Raw genomic sequence first — 16,305 nt, 5'->3', positions numbered from 1 at the left:
TAAAATATATATTGATATATTTTCCATATACATGAATTCTTCAGATCAGCAGCAAACCTTCCAAGTGCTAATATACAAAATACCTTCATTAATTGATCATCATCAAGTGTGACCACACACTTTCATTACAGTTTTATGTATTCGGATATAAACTAAATAAATCTGTCCCTAGAAGTTAACTAACATACATCTAAATGCTCTGGACAAGTAAACTGTCCAAACTTCTACTTATATAGAGGTGGTCACACTTGCTGATAATCAGTTGATTCAGGAAATTGATTACTAGCACTTGGCTTTTTTAAGGCCTTCTAAGGACAAACATATTCTTTATTATGGCATGATGTATCACCATATAACTCAAAGATGGGAGATTATCTATCTATCAATACTGATATTTCACATAAAAAGTAAAAACTGTTAAGAAAGTGAAATAAAAATTGAAAAAATATTCTGAATCTCAGCTATAAAACTTCTTCATTTGTGCTTGGCATGTCAATATCCAAATTACAAAAGAAAAACGAACAATGGGTTTCCAAATCTCACCCCACTGGACCAGTAAACTATCCAAACTTCTACTTTTATAGAGGTGGTCACACTTGCTGATAATCAGTTGATCCAGGTAATTGAGTACTAGCACTTGGCTTTTTTGAAGCCTTCTAAGGACAAAAATATTTTTATTATGGTCTAATGTATAACCATATAACTCAAAGATGGGAGATTTTCTATCTATCAATACTGATATTTCACATAAAAAGTAAAAACTGTTAAGAAAGTGAAAAAAAAATTGAAAAAATATTCTGAATCTCCGCTATAAAACTTCTTCATTTGTGCTTGGCATGTCAATATCCAAATTACAAAAGAAAAACGAACAATGGGTTTCCAAATCTCCCCCCACTGGACCAGTAAACTGTCCAACCTTTTACTTTTATAGAGGTGGTCACACTTGCTGATAATCAGTTGATCCAAGTAATTGTTTAGTAGCACTTGGCTTTTTTTTAAGACCTTCTAAGGACAAATATATTTTTATTATGGCCTAATGTATAACCATTTAACTCAAAGTTGGGAGATTTTGTATCTATCTATACTGATATTTCACATAAAAAGTAAAAACTGTTAGGAAAGTGAAATAAAAATTGCAGAAATATTCTGGATCTCAGCTATAAAACTTCTTCTATTGTGCTTGGCATGTCAATGTCCAAATTACAAAAGTAAAACGAACAATAGGTTTCCAAATCTCCCCCCACTGGTTACGTCGGCGGTTACTCGGAGGAGCCTGTGAATACAGTGCGCCAGATCTGCTGCTGTTACAACGTTCGGAGTACATTAGAATTTAAAGCGCTATAAATGTTTTACAACTCAAACATTTTTAAAGCTTAAGACCTACATTTTTTTGTAACCTGATCAGGGTTCACCTTGTTAAACCTTGTTTTATGTGAACGCTGGGCTTCACATGCTGTTTCACTGGATTTTCAGAGTAATTGTTAATATCACTTTTCACACTTGGTGTTGTTCAAAGAAATCGCTTTTTTCCTATCGAAAACAGTGGGGTGACACGTGAAGGGCAACTGCTCCATATGTTATACGGCTTACTGTTTTTTTCCCCTGAGTTTGGTATAGAAAGTATTTTTATAAAGGATTTGAGACCCAAGCAGAAGGATAAATCCGCCATTAAAGACATTTGTTCTCTACTACAAACTGGGTCATTTTTTACTCAGTTTACAATTATTACCTAATATTGATACAAGGAGGTGTAACTGAGTCCCGATGCAGCATCTACAACAGCTCCCGTCCCCTTTTCCCAATTCTAATGTATCATTCATTACATTACTTGAGCATAGCGCCCCCTTAGGTTCTGCAGCCTACTTGGGACTGTATTGAATAACCTTTTACTGATTCCTCCTTATCCCTCTTCAATCTGATGTGTCCTGGCCCCCCTCTAGTTCTTACATCCTGGGCCCTCCTGACAGACAGGAAGTGACCTCTCCAATCATAGCCAAGAAAAATTTACTTCCCTTAAGCTCATTTTGGATAAGCAGAATAAAGAGGGACAAGAAATCGTCAGGAGATCAAAATGGAAGCAGTGAGGGATCGGTGACCACCATCTTCAGCCCCTGTTTATCAGCTAGACAACCCCTTTAAGAAGTGACTTATGTGATACATTATTTATAGGCTCTTAGAGAATCCATAACAAATGGTATAAGATACAGTACATATATCAGAAATATCTTGTTTCCTTTTCAAATGATTTTGGGGCCGTTTTTTTGGAATCAGGCTTACCTTTGCTTACATACATGTATGTTATAATATATATACAATTCATAGTCAGTGTAAAGATTTCACATTTATAGACGTATCCTCTTAATATTCATCATATTATAATTATATTGTTATTAGGTTTATTTTAAAATATTATATTTAATTATTAATTTTTTTAGTGTTTTTTGGAATCTTTATTTTTGGCACCTTTATTTTTTATCTTTATGTAACATTATTCCCCCCATCGTTCTCCTTATAGACTGTACGCATGCAGAGCCCCGTCCCGCGCTATGTAAACGCTGTACAATGGAATGCTTGTATTATTTTAGCTATGGCGAACATAATTACACGGTGATGACAGCCATCACTCCACAGACAATGAAATGAGGATCAGTTAGAGTAGATACTTACCAGCTTTAGGTACATGTGTAACATTTGACAGGTATAAGCCGCTCTTGTATAAGTAGAGGACCTTTTCGAATTGTGCAGCGGTCTCATCGATGCCCCAGCGAAGTTCACCTGAAAAAAAATTCCAAAAAAAATGTAAAAATTCATTACTTAAAACTTCTTTTTCTGGAATACTCTAAGCAGTCAACCTTTGTAGGGGGAATTTTTAGATATTTTGGGGCAGATTTGTCAAGCTGTCTGAAAGTCAGAATATTTCTAGTTGCCCATGGCAACCAATCACAGCTCAGCTTTCATTTTACCAGTGCTCATGAATATTTTAAAGGGGAGCTGTGATTGGTTGCCATGGGCAACTAGAAATATTCTGACTTTCAGACAGCTTGATAAATCTGCCCCTTTGTGTCTAGATTCTATGTATAACTAGAATTTAGGGGTAAACTTATCAACGTTGAGTTTGGCCAAAAATGGTGCAGGTTTGACCGAGGGTGCTTTCAACCTATGGCATGTTTATGAAGACAGGGAACAAAATTATCCCTGCACTTTCATTTTAGGAGGGTGTGAGGGTACACAAGCAATGCAGAGATGAGCGAATCATCTAAGATTCAATTAGCAGAAGCTTTGCAAAATTTTTGGGATCCAAATCAAATGATTCCACACCGATGTTGCTACAACTGTCTAGAAATTTGGTGTACAGTCACTTCTAGTCCTCTAAAATGAGTGGGAGGTCTATCACCACATTGCCAGGTTTTTTGTTCCGCTGTTTGAGACTTTTTGGTCTCAGTTGGAACTTTTTTGTTTCAACTGTGACCAAAAAGTCTCAACTGTGACCAAAATGTCCCAACTGAGACCAAAAGGTCTCATAAAGCAATACAAGAAACCAGATAAGGGAGTGATAGATCTCCCAAAAAGATGTTTTAATAAAAGCTTCTATCGCATTTCCTATCCCTGCCCCAGTCTGCAAGGATTTTTTGGTGAGCCAGACCTACAATTTGTTCTGGGACAAAGATTATTGCAGTAAACGGCACAATGGCGACCATCACACCCAACCCAGTGGTCCTCTAGGGGGCTCTATGGTTCCTCTACCACATAAGATAAAAAGATGAAAAGGCTGACATCACAAACAAGCCAATGGTCCTCTAGGAGGCTCCAAGGTCCCTCTTCCACATAAGATAAAAAGGTGCAATGGCTGCCATCACACCCGAGTCAATGGTCCTCTAAGGAGGCTCCAAGGTTCCTCTTCCACATAAGCACATTAGTCTTGTGAAAGGCACGTGGTAGGCGATAGGCCCTGATTTTGCAAAGCTGACACCTACCTGTTGCATTCACTATAACATCCAGCAATGGTCTGAGCGACGATGGTGCACTGTGAGGAAGGAGGTAAGTAAAGAAAAACCTAAAAAAAAAAAATACATATTTATTGGTTAAAAAGTAAAAACATATTTGATAAAGGTTTAAAATGTACAACTAAAACTTTCACAATAATAATCCAACAAGCAATAAATGGCTTCAACTCTTCACGAAACATAACCATATATCATGACGAGAAAAAAACCTCTGCAAATGACCATAACCCAGAAGTCTACCATAGAGAAACCAAGGCGGCCCAGACACAAAGCTGCCTTGTAATCACCTGTGAAGGCCCCATTAACACAGCCGCTCGCTCTGGAGCTTAGAGGATTGGGGCTGTTTGGAAGGATGTCTGGTAACTGGAGAAAATTTATGGCACTTTTATCACCAATAGAGGACGTGTACTTAATTTTTGGGGTGTATTCCATGACTATTTAAAGTGCTAAATATTGGAAAAAGATTTGGAAATTGTAAAAAAGATATAAGTAAAAGATATATAAACATATAAATGAGAAAACAAGAAAGCTAAACCCATGAAATTAAAAGAAAAGAAAAGATTTTATATGAGTTTAATGGGTTTTTATGTATTAATTGGAAACAAATGGTAAAAGTAATTTTCAAAAATATAATTTTAATATATCTTTTATACTATTCCTAAAATAGATTTTTCACCCTATTTTCTACTACAACTAAGTGGACTAGAACTGCAGACCTGCCTCTGGCATAGGCCATCACTAGAAGAACACGAGAACACTTACCAATTTCAACAGAACTAGTCACCTTCCTAATATATTGGGGCAGATTCACTTACCCGGTCCATTCGCGATCCAGCGGCGCTTTCTCTGCGCTGGATTCGGGTCCGGCCGGGATTTATTAAGGTAGTTCCTTCGCCGTCCACCAGATGTCGCTGCTGCGCTGAAGAGCATCGGAACACACTGGAATACACCGAGCCGGGCCAAGGGAAGGTAAGTGCAATTTTCGTGACACTTTTTTTTTTTAAATGCGGCGGTTTTTCCGAACCCGTCGGGTTTTCGTTCGGCCACGCCCCCTGATTTCCATCGCGTGTATGCCAGCGCCGATGCGCCACAATCCGATCGCGTGAGCCAAAATCCCGGGGCAATACAGGGGAAATCGGAAATATTCGGGTAACACGTCGGGAAAACGCAAATCGGGCCCTTAGTAAATGACCCCCATTGGCTCACCGATTATCACCCAATATTTTGTTGTCGGGGTAAATAAGTAACTGGAAGACATGTACTCCCTTCTTTCTAATGAGAACACATGCATGATCTGCTGAACTGAGTGTACAAGTGTCGGGGGAATTCTTTAAGAATATAATTGGGCTGGCATCTATTGAATGTATATAGAACATAAGTTGTCATATTATGGCAGTGTCATCTTTTTTGTAAACAAAATCAACTTTTAATAGCCATGTCAGCCTATCTACACGTCTATATCATATATGACAGTGTGTCATAGTATAAAGAGTAAGGAAAAAATAAGAGTGGGGATTCCTAAAGATCATAAGCAATCTCTGTGAAGAAATATCAGTGCCCCACAGTGCCCCCGCAGGAGACAACTAGTATTGCACAGATTCGCAATTAAAATCAGTGAGTCCTCCAGAGGGAGAGGGACACTATTTTTGTATACACTAAAATTAAAGGGGTTGGCCAGAAATACCTATTGATTCCCAGGATAGGCCCACTGTCCCTGCATTGTTGAACCAGGAGCCATCACTGTATCGGCAGCTCCCATTGAAAGTGAATGGGAGCTGTGGTCATAGATACAGCGGATCACTACAGAGACATGAAGGCAACTGATTCCAACTCTGATCCAGTATTTACAAGGGGAAAAATGTGGGGGGCCTGGTGCCAATAACTCAGCAATAGTCACCTGTTTTTGTAGAGGTCTTGAATAACATTTGTTTCTACGTTTTACAAAAACTTTTTGTATAACTTTTATAAAGTGTTTCCCATTGCTTTAACAGAAAAAAACCTGCGTCTAACGTCGCCTCCAGTTCTGTTTCCCATTGAAGGAAGTTTACGAGTCGGGCCAGAGTTTTGATATGCCATGACTTGCCAAGTACCCCTATAATCTATTTACTAGCGCTTGGGTTGCGATGAATAAAGAGTTTCCACAAGAAGTCCATTTACTGCAGTTCATTTTCATCATGGCCTTTTAGTTTGTTGAAATCATCAGCCTTGTCCTAATGTAAAGTGTCATAAATCAGCGCACGCTCCCCGTCCCCGCTGAAAGGAGCTGAGGATTCCTGCACAGCCCTAGGTCCCAGGAACACTCATCCCGCCACAACAAGGACGGCTGCTGTCACTTCAAAGGGGATTGGGAAAAACACAGCAGATTAAAAAGACAAGTAAAGGAGAGTTCACCGGGTCGTGTGTTAATCATGAGATGAAATATGCAAGGTCAACACCGGATTGTGAAGGCCCTCTAAATCCACAATACAAGAGAGGAACAAAGTAATATCTGCACTGTATGGAAAAGGTATAGAACCATAGATAAAGTCAAAAAATAGCATCTATCTAATGTCTATCGACAATCTATGCAACTCGTATGTAACTTAGGTCTATCTGATATCTATCTATCATCTACCGTATCTATCTGATATATATCTATCTATCATCTATGGTAAGTATCTTTTATCTATGTTAAATATCTATGTATCTATCTAATGTTTATATCTAACTGTCTGTCTAATATCTATCTATCCATGAGTGGTGGGTTATGCTCGTGAGCCTCCTCCATAAGCCATAATATTAAAAAACTAGAAAAACACTAGGTTGAGTCCATCCATTGTTATTTTTGGTATTCTTTTCCACCATGTTAACAAAAAATTAAACATGGAAGATTGGTACATCTTTCCATGTGTTCCATCATAGTGTTTGTCACCTTATTGGTAGACCTGTCCCATGGGATCTGTCGTGGTGTTTGTCACTATATTTGTAGACCTGTCCTGTGGGATCTGTCATGGTGTTTGTCACGATAGTGGTAGACCTGTTCCATTAGATCTGTCATGGTACTTGTCACTATATTGGCAGACCTGTCGCATGGAATCCTTCATAGTGTTTGTCACCATATTGGTAGACTTTTCCCATGGAATCCATCATGATTTTTGTCACAATAGTGATAGACCTGTCCCATGAGATCTGTCATGGTGGTTTTCATAATAGTGGTAGACCTATCTCATGAGATCTGTCATGGTGGTTGTCACTATATTGGCAGACCTGTCTTGTGGAATCCATCATAGTGTTTGTCACCATATTGATATACTTTTACCATGGAATCCATCATGGTCTTTGTCACCATATTGGTAGACCTGCCCCATGATATCTGTCATGGTGTTTGTCACTATATTGACAGACATGTCCCATGAAATCTGTCATGGTGGTTGTCAATATATTGGTAGACCTGTCCCATGGGATCTGTCATTGTTTTTTTCACAATGCAATCTGTACTGTTCTTATTTTGTCGGAAATATGTATATAATATTGTAAGTATAAGGTGCAGAACTGGGCTCAGCCTGACTTTGAGTGCCAGTCATCTGGTTGGCCACCATATAACACTACAAGGTTCCTGCAGTGGACACTAGAGAAGAAATGCTTTGGCCTCCCTGTTTCTGGAGTGCCAAGAATGTCACCTGGACAATCGATTGATCTCCAGCATGGACTTATTTTAAAAGACGTTGAATCTGATAAAACAATCCCTTAGAGTGAAGTCAGCTTATTGTAGACATGTGTTGTACCTGTAGGCATTGTAGAGGTTCCTCTTCTCATTCATGTTTTGACATTTGCCTTCAACAGAACATTGAAGTGTGAAGTTCCTTGCAGGGAATTCCATAAAGCAGTCTTCACTGCAGGTACAAGGTGTCTCCTCCATGCTTGCATCATCCAGGTCTGTCACTTTCAGTTCTCCATCAACAATCACAAACTGACGAGGGCGGAAATCCAGTAGAGTTATGGAGCCAAGAGGGGAATGGGCCAGGTAATGCAGAAGACGTACTAAGCTCAGGCAAATCTGGAATGTAACATAATGAGGAAAAACATAATTAATTCCTACTTTTTTGTTATATTAGTTTTGCCTTACATTCTACTTTATATGTAAAAACAATAGAAACAGCAGTGCATTGTGGGCGGTCTGATAACAACAAGCATATGACATGATACGGCAATGGTGTAGAGAGCAATCAAAATGTTTAATACATCAATGGATAACTCACAGGATTACAAAGACTGGAAGAGGGTTCCACAAGATATATTCCACAATAAAATCAAGGAGGAGTGATTAACAATAAACTGGTTACTTACTCGAAATCTGTCCTCCCACGAAGATTGTAAAAGCTGAATCATCTCCAGAGGTGAACCCAGTTCGATGATAGTTGTCAGGGTGTCAGATATGTCATTGCTGTCTTGATAACAGTATCCATAAAGCTGGAAGGCAGAATATTTAAGCAGGTTAGGTCGATCTAACAATGCTACAACATCAAGGTGCACCAACAGTGACAAATATATTTCCATCTCAGGTATTTATGATATATCCACAGTATTTGTTATGGTCTGGGCCAACACCTTTCTAAAGAATTGAGGTCTTCCTCAATTTGGCAGAATGGAGATCGGTTCTCTAATATTGGCCTCTCGTTGTTAGATTTTTGGGAGCACCACAACTGCCAAGGATAAAACAAGCAACATGTATTTCCTATCCAGAATATAGGAGATCTCCCTTGGGGCCCCACCATTTGGTTCCCACTAGAAGATTGTTATGTAGCATGTGAATGGGATTTGAATCTGATCCACTTTGTTGTGTTGGAGGATATACAGTGGCCAACCCATGCCCATTACCCAAAGCATAACATAAAGCCCCGATGGAATATCTGTATGAGGTCCGTCCTCCTTATAATGTATAGTATATCGTACTGTCCATTTTGAATAGGGCAGAAAAAAACCTATGTGGTCCCTAAGCCTCCTTGACCTATGTTCTACAGCATCTGAACCTCAAGTAATGCCGTTGGCTTTTACGCCCTGTATGACCTTAGCCTGAGATTGGGGGACTCATCCAAAACCAAAAACAATGGGGGATATTTATCATTAGGCAGGCTCTATGCAGTAGTTCTATTACTGCCTTTGGAGCTCTGCTACTTTTCAGATTTATTAAAGTGTTGGCCCTTTAATAAACCTCTCCGGGATTTTTTAAAAAATAATTGCAAAATAATCAAAAGTAGAGTTAAATAATCGCAACAGCACATACCCCATGAGGGTAGTGGAGTGCCCTGGCCAATTTTTTGTAAATAATAAATCTGGCTTTGCCCGGCGTTGCGCTAGAAGTGGTTCTATATTTAAGCCACTATTTCTGAGAGGTGGGAAAAAGCCCTTGCAATTTATTGATTCCTAAAAATCACAAAAATTCCCTTTGCGATTTTTTTCTCGCCACTAATTTAGAGTCAGTGAAATCTCCCCCAATGTGTACGAACACATTCCATTAAGAACAAAAAGGAAATATATCACATGAAATCTCCTCACAAACAAAATATTTAGTAAAAAGAATGTAGCCAAAATGTTTAGCAACCAAACCCAAAAATTGAACCGACAAAATTAGATCACCCTGTTAGACTTTGACTATTGCGGAATACATATAAATGAAAAATAAATGGATAATTAAACACATAAAAACTCGACTTTTGGCCAACCCCTGATTCCATATTTTGTATATTATAGTGACAGTCCTGAATGATTCCATTTAGTTCATATAATAGGAAATTAATTGCACCAGTGATCGTCTGCCGGGGATTTCTAGTAACTATTTTTGTTTCTTTTCTACATCTGTTTTGAGTCTTGGGAAGTGTTCGTGGAGCAGATGAACAGCGGGCGCACACTCTTTTCTTTGGCTGATACAAGCAGAGTAATTGTTTTAGATGTATTCTGAGATGGAACAGTAATCACTGTGTAGCGGTTAAACAGAACAAGACAGAACCTGGAGCGGATATTTCCATCATGGTCATTTCTCATTGGCAAATTTTAATACACTCATAGTCAGTCTCCATAGTCGTCACTGATGCATGGCCAGAAATGGCATCTGCTGCTCTGTCAACTGGCACAAAAATGCCCAAAAAGTCATTTAATGTCAGCTTTAATTATTATATTTTATATATTATAGGAATCTTTATCCAGTATAAAGATCTTGGATAAATATTTTCCAAATTCAATACAGATTCCAAAAGTTATGCTTAGTAGACCTGAAATGTAATATATCAGATCCACAGTGTTACTTTGATGTTGGTTTGGAAACTGGTTAGAGTTCCAAGTCAGGGGGCAGCAGTAATACTTTGGAAGGTTGGAGGGATACTATGTTAATACTTTGGGATTAGTAAAGATGGTAAGAATCTGGCCAAAAGTTTATAGGTGCAAAGAGGAAACTAGACATCAGACAACTGTCCAGTGTGGCATCACCCAACTTCATAAAATGTGAAGAAGTACAACAAAAATCTGGCTTCTTCATCCAATGGGACATGATAGGGGACCTATTTCGATCTGATTCTCCACAGTGTGATTCCTTGAAACAATTCTTTGATTAGCAGATTTATTGTGGTCTCAAACTAGTTATGTCTACTTTAGATAATTGAAAAAGGTCTGTAACTGGACAACTCTACTCTACCTGATTGAGAGAGGTCCCAAAGTAGTCAACTATACTATAGCAGATTCATGAAGACCCCAAAATAGTCAGCTCTACTCAAGATTAATAAGAAAAGACTCAAACTAGTCAACTCTACTCTAGCTGATTGACTGTGGTCCCAAACTAGTCTTTATAGTGGTCCCAAACTTCTCAACCCCACTCTTCTTGATTCACGAAAACCCCCAAATAGTCCAGATCAAAGAGAAACATCTCAAACTACTCTAGCTGACTGATGGTGTCCCCAAACTAGTCAACTTTACTCTAGCTGATTGATGTTGGTCCCAAACTAGTCAACTCTACTCTTGATGATTCATGAAGACCCCAAAATAGTCAGATCTACTCAAGATGATGAAGAAGGGTCTTAAACTAGTGAGGTCTATTTTAGCTGATTGATGTAGACCCCAAATGAGACCGCTCTACTCAAGACGATTGAAAGAGGCACTAAAAACAATAAAAATATAAATTACATATCTACAGAATTGATAGTAAAAGTATGAGTTTTGGGTGTCCTACCAAAATCATCCTCACTGTTTTGATGGACTCATGACCATCAATGGAGTGGTGGTGATTACAACCCAAATGGTTGTGATTACTGGATCTTCTGGATAGGTAACAGGTGACTTTAACTCAAAATATCACATTAGAGTCACAAAAATTTGGTTATTGAACAAAAACTTTCATCTCAATTCATACAAATATCAATTGTTAGAATTCATGGTGAAAATTAAAGGGAAAATCATAAATTTTGCAAGTTTTACACCGTTGGGTCATGTGTACAGCTCTGTACATTAAAGATTTCACTGAACCTTATTTGTCTTCCACGGTTTTCCACAAGTAAATAAAAAGCACTTAGTGGCTAGTAAACTACTCCATTAAGCACTGTTTTATTAGGCAAATAACTAGCCATCTGGGACAAAGGTGTTTTACTACTTATTCACATTGTGAGACATTTTCCTATTATACCTCTATAATTACAGCACCTGCCGCTGTCTGAATGTACCTTTAAGGGTTATGGTGACATAATGGTCCATTAAATTCATATTTACTCATCCCACAAGATGACTTACAAGATGACTTACTTAGGTGCTAGGTGCACTTTAAGATGCTATCTATATAGCAGGCAATGAATCTAATGGGAGTGTGAAAAAAACAAAGGAGAAAGATATGAAAGTTCAACGCACTTTCAGATATTCCCAAAACAGGAAATCTATTGTGTAAGAACATATATCAGCTCCACTTATCATGGCAGCACCTGTCTATAAAACACTAACCAGGAACATAAAAATACTGAGTGTAAATACAGAAGATAGAAAAATGACCAACAACGTGATATACGTGATATAGAGACAGATCACTCGAAGATCACGAAAAGGAAGCTACAAGAAGGGTTTGCCTCTTCCCTTATATTCCTGTGATTCACTAGTAAATGTTAGGCTCACGTTCAGACTCCCATCAGAGATTCCATAACTTTGATTGGAGAAACAGTAATCCCCATCATAGGACATATCAGTCATCAACAGTTACCGAATAACCATTGTGCTTCCATTAAGGTGACGGAATTTAATGTTGAAAGTCAAAAAAAACCAGAATTTTTTTGTCTGCGATTGTTTGTGGAATTAGTTATGGAAGCAACTAATAGTACCCTTGACTGGCAATGGAGGCCATGACATGGGAGCATGATTTGTTACCAGATTACCGCCCCTATAGATTTCAATGGCTCCAGGTCGCGGGGCGGTGACCACACGGTGCATCACCACACTGTGACCAAGTCAGGCGGGCTGCTCTTCTGCCCTTGGACGTAGGAGGGGTGACGAATGCTCACCACTCCTCCTCCAGTCCTGTCTTTGTGCAATGGTCCAGCCTTTTTTTTATGAGCAAAATTATTTATTAAATAAAAAATGCTTGAACCAGTCATCAGCCGCTTATCTTATACAGAGTCCAAGGTCAATGAGACTACAGAGAAACCTGGAACTTGGTATTTGGAATCTACTGTATAACAGATGGGTGGAGGACACCATGGTAGGTAAAGAGAGTTTCATGCAGTTAGGGAGTGTGATAGGCTTGCATAAAGAGTTGGGTTTTAAGAGCTCACCTTGGAGGTTGAGTATTAGCCTGCTAGTCTGGGGTAGGGCATGCGAGAGAATTGGTGCAGTTCGGGAGAAGTCCTGGAGATGGAAGTGGTAGTTGAGGGACTGGCTGGGTGACATATAATTATGCTAACTCTGTTCTGTAGCTTCAGGCTGTCTCACATTCTCACAATCCCCCTTATTTGCTCACTTCGCTCTCCTTCTGCCTGATGTAATCTCGCACAGTGGGAAGGGGAAGTGCTCCTAAACAGTGTAACAGCCTGTTAAGCTGCAGCACGAACTGGCTCTGGTACCACCCCCAGTCCTCTTCTGGCTTATTAGCATAATTTTTAAACGATCTTAAAAGGAAGGAGGCCATGGATAACCAATGTAAGAACATTACCACAGTCATGGTGCCTGGATCAATGAGTAATGTCCCTGGTTTATCAGGATGAATTTTGATGGTAGATTGCTTTAAGCTTCTGTTAGTAGCGGTATTAATGGTAGTAGTGTGTATCCCAAGAAAATAAACAATAGTAACATTTGCCATTTGGATACCAGACAGAGTTGGTTCACACATATTATAATCTTGGCCTTCTCCATCCACCAAAAACATTGGGCTTGAGCTTTATTTTAGTCCTCAAGTCATATGATGCAAAGATTTTGACAGCCTAGGTGACAATTTCGTTTTCCCTAACCCTAAGCTGTGAAAGTAGAGTTCACAAAACCTGCAGCAACTTCGGGTCTTAAGTCTTAAATACATAAACCTAGTTCGGTTTGGTATGTAAAAAAAAAAATTCTGTGCAATTTCACACAAAGCTCCATCACATTAAACCCTAATAATCTGATCACGCAGAATGAAAACAGCCCTTTAACGATTATCTTTCCACCAACTAAAGGGCCTCTCAGAGGGGTCGCTAAATTTAATCCAGGAAGAATCGAGTATTTATACAGCCGTGAGTTATTATGGGAAGGTGAAGGTCTGTGTGCTGCATACTGTCCCATGTTAAACTTAATCTAGCCCTGACACAAGCACAAATTATTAATAAAACTTCAGTTCTGATTTAGTATCTATTACCTGGTCAGGGCTACCTAATTCTCTACTGTTTGCATCTGTTTTTACTTATCTGGTAATATGAACATTATATTATCCTAGGAATCATACTTTGATCTCTGAAATCCATTGCTGCTGTATGACTTAAGTGTTATAAAACCTATAATAACCCAAAAGCCACTAATAAGACACTAACATAGTAAAGGAACAGGAGGTTGTCTGCACAGTGTCAATCTGCAGCCCAAAGTCTGGTACGTTATAGTACATTTGTTAATTTTTTATTCCGTGGGTGTTTAGGACTGAATAGTGTACATCAAGGCTTCTTTCAAATGAAGAATGGTGACAATATTTATGACTAAACTTTGTTAAAGCAAACCTTATGGGTTCCAATAGACTATGCTATGTTCATTTTAAAAAATTCAGAATGATTTCAGTAGTTCATAATAGTTTGATGTATATTACCGGGCTCCCTGCCAGTAGCTTGTGGTGAGTCCCAGGGGGGAACAGCTGCAGCTTGTGTATCAGTCTCCTCATGCATTCTTCCTCTTCTCCACACCGCTCCCCTCCTCTGTCTGCTCAATGCACATGACAGGAAGTGGGGAGGGGGGAGGGAGCTGCATGAGTTTGGAGGAGAGAAGATTGACACAAGCATAAACAGTCTGCAGCCTTCCCGATGGGACTCACCACATGCTGCTGGCAGGGAACAAGGTAATGTGAATTAAACTATTATAAACTACTGAAATGATTCAGAATGCTTACAAAGGCATTTTTTAAAATCAGCATAACGCAGGCTATTGGAACCTGTCACCAGCTAAAAATCACATTCCTGGTGAAAGGTACGCTTTAAGTTTTAATATTTTTTATTTACTTTTTTACATTTTTTTCCAAAATTATGATGTCACAGATTTTCTCCTCTCCCACCCTGAATACTGACTGTTATAAACATTCATTACATAAATACTGACAATAGATGATGGCACAGCTTATCTCCTCCATCTCTATGTGCAGTGACCTCTATATAGATAACAGTGAGCATTCATTACATCACTACTGACAATAGATGATGTCACAGCTTATCTCCTCCCCCTCCCTGTACAATGACCTCTATATAGATAACACTGACCCATCATTACATCACTACTGACAATAGATGATGTCACAGCTTATCTCCTCCCCCTCCCTGTACAATGACCTCTATATAGATAACACTGACCCATCATTACATCACTACTGACAATAGATGATGTCACAGCTTATCTCCTCCTCCTCCCTGTACAATGACCTCTATATAGATAACAGTGACCCATCATTACATCACTACTGACAATAGATGATGTCACAGCTTATCTCCTCCTCCCTGTACAATGACCTCTATATAGATAACACTGACCCATCATTACATCACTACTGACAATAGATGATGTCACAGCTTATCTCCTCCTCCTCCCTGTACAATGACCTCTATATAGATAAAACTGACCCATCATTAATCACTACTGACAATAGATGATGTCACAGCTTATCTCCTCCCTGTACAATGACATCTATATAGATAACACTGACCCATCATTACATCACTACTGACAATAGATGATGTCACAGCTTATCTCCTCCCCCTCCCTGTACAATGACCTCTATATAGATAACACTGACCCATCATTACATCACTACTGACAATATATGATGTCACAGCTTATCTCCTCCCTGTACAAGGACATCTATATAGATAACACTGACCCATCATTACATCACTACTGACAATAGATGATGTCACAGCTTATCTCCTCCCTGTACAATGACATCTATATAGATAACACTGACCCATCATTACATCATCGACAATTAAAAATAAAATTTCTGATTGTGAAATAAAAGCAGATTTTAAAATTTTTTTATATTTTGTTGCTTTTCAAGGAATCAAATGAAATTGGCAACACATTCCCTTTATTTCCAGATAATATACGGATTCTCTGAATTATGTTGTATGAAGTTATCTGAATTAGGAAAGTGATTGTGTCATAAATTTTTTCCAGCAGACATAGCCGCCCATTTATGTCAGTCCAGCATTCCACATTACCACAAATTAAAATGACACAGCTGCCCTTACATGACAAAGAATTCAAAGGTCAGACTCCACACAAAGGGCCAACAAGTCTTTAGAACAAAACCCAAAATAGACTCCATTATTCAGCTGTCATCGGTGCGTAAGTATATGCAAACTCCCAAATCCCTTATTCCACCAAGGCTGCATTACATAGGGATTTGTTATTTCATTGTGTCTCACTCACTTAGCACCAACCACTGAAATGCACAAAGTAGCAGCCACAGTAAAAGGTTTACATTTGTTCCTGGGTAAAAATCCAAGAGCAAACCTTATTTAGTCAGAATATCTTCTCTATGTGCACACAGCACTATGTGTCCAATGACTATGGACATAGAGAAAAAAATATATATTTGTTTAGTGTTTATATACTAAAATACATAGAAATAATCATA

General features: G+C 38.7%; 1 protein-coding gene across 1 annotated transcript in view; it reads right to left on the bottom strand.

Moving 5' to 3' along the window:
• PKDCC (protein kinase domain containing, cytoplasmic) overlaps nucleotides 1-16,305 on the bottom strand; it is a 46,551-nt gene that overhangs the window by 11,467 nt on the left and 18,779 nt on the right. Inside the window, exons 2-5 of the mRNA XM_072140251.1 lie at nucleotides 8,331-8,453; nucleotides 7,769-8,040; nucleotides 3,975-4,054; nucleotides 2,668-2,775 (exon numbers count right to left, since the gene is read on the bottom strand). Of these exons, the coding sequence (XP_071996352.1) occupies nucleotides 2,668-2,775; nucleotides 3,975-4,054; nucleotides 7,769-8,040; nucleotides 8,331-8,453 (583 nt within the window). The remainder of the gene's footprint in view (nucleotides 1-2,667; nucleotides 2,776-3,974; nucleotides 4,055-7,768; nucleotides 8,041-8,330; nucleotides 8,454-16,305) is intronic.

This window comes from Engystomops pustulosus, chromosome 3, assembly GCF_040894005.1.
Source record: "Engystomops pustulosus chromosome 3, aEngPut4.maternal, whole genome shotgun sequence".
NCBI lineage: Eukaryota > Metazoa > Chordata > Amphibia > Anura > Leptodactylidae > Engystomops > Engystomops pustulosus.
Note: the sequence above shows the minus strand (reverse complement) of the source record. Positions and strands in the feature narration are given on the sequence as shown.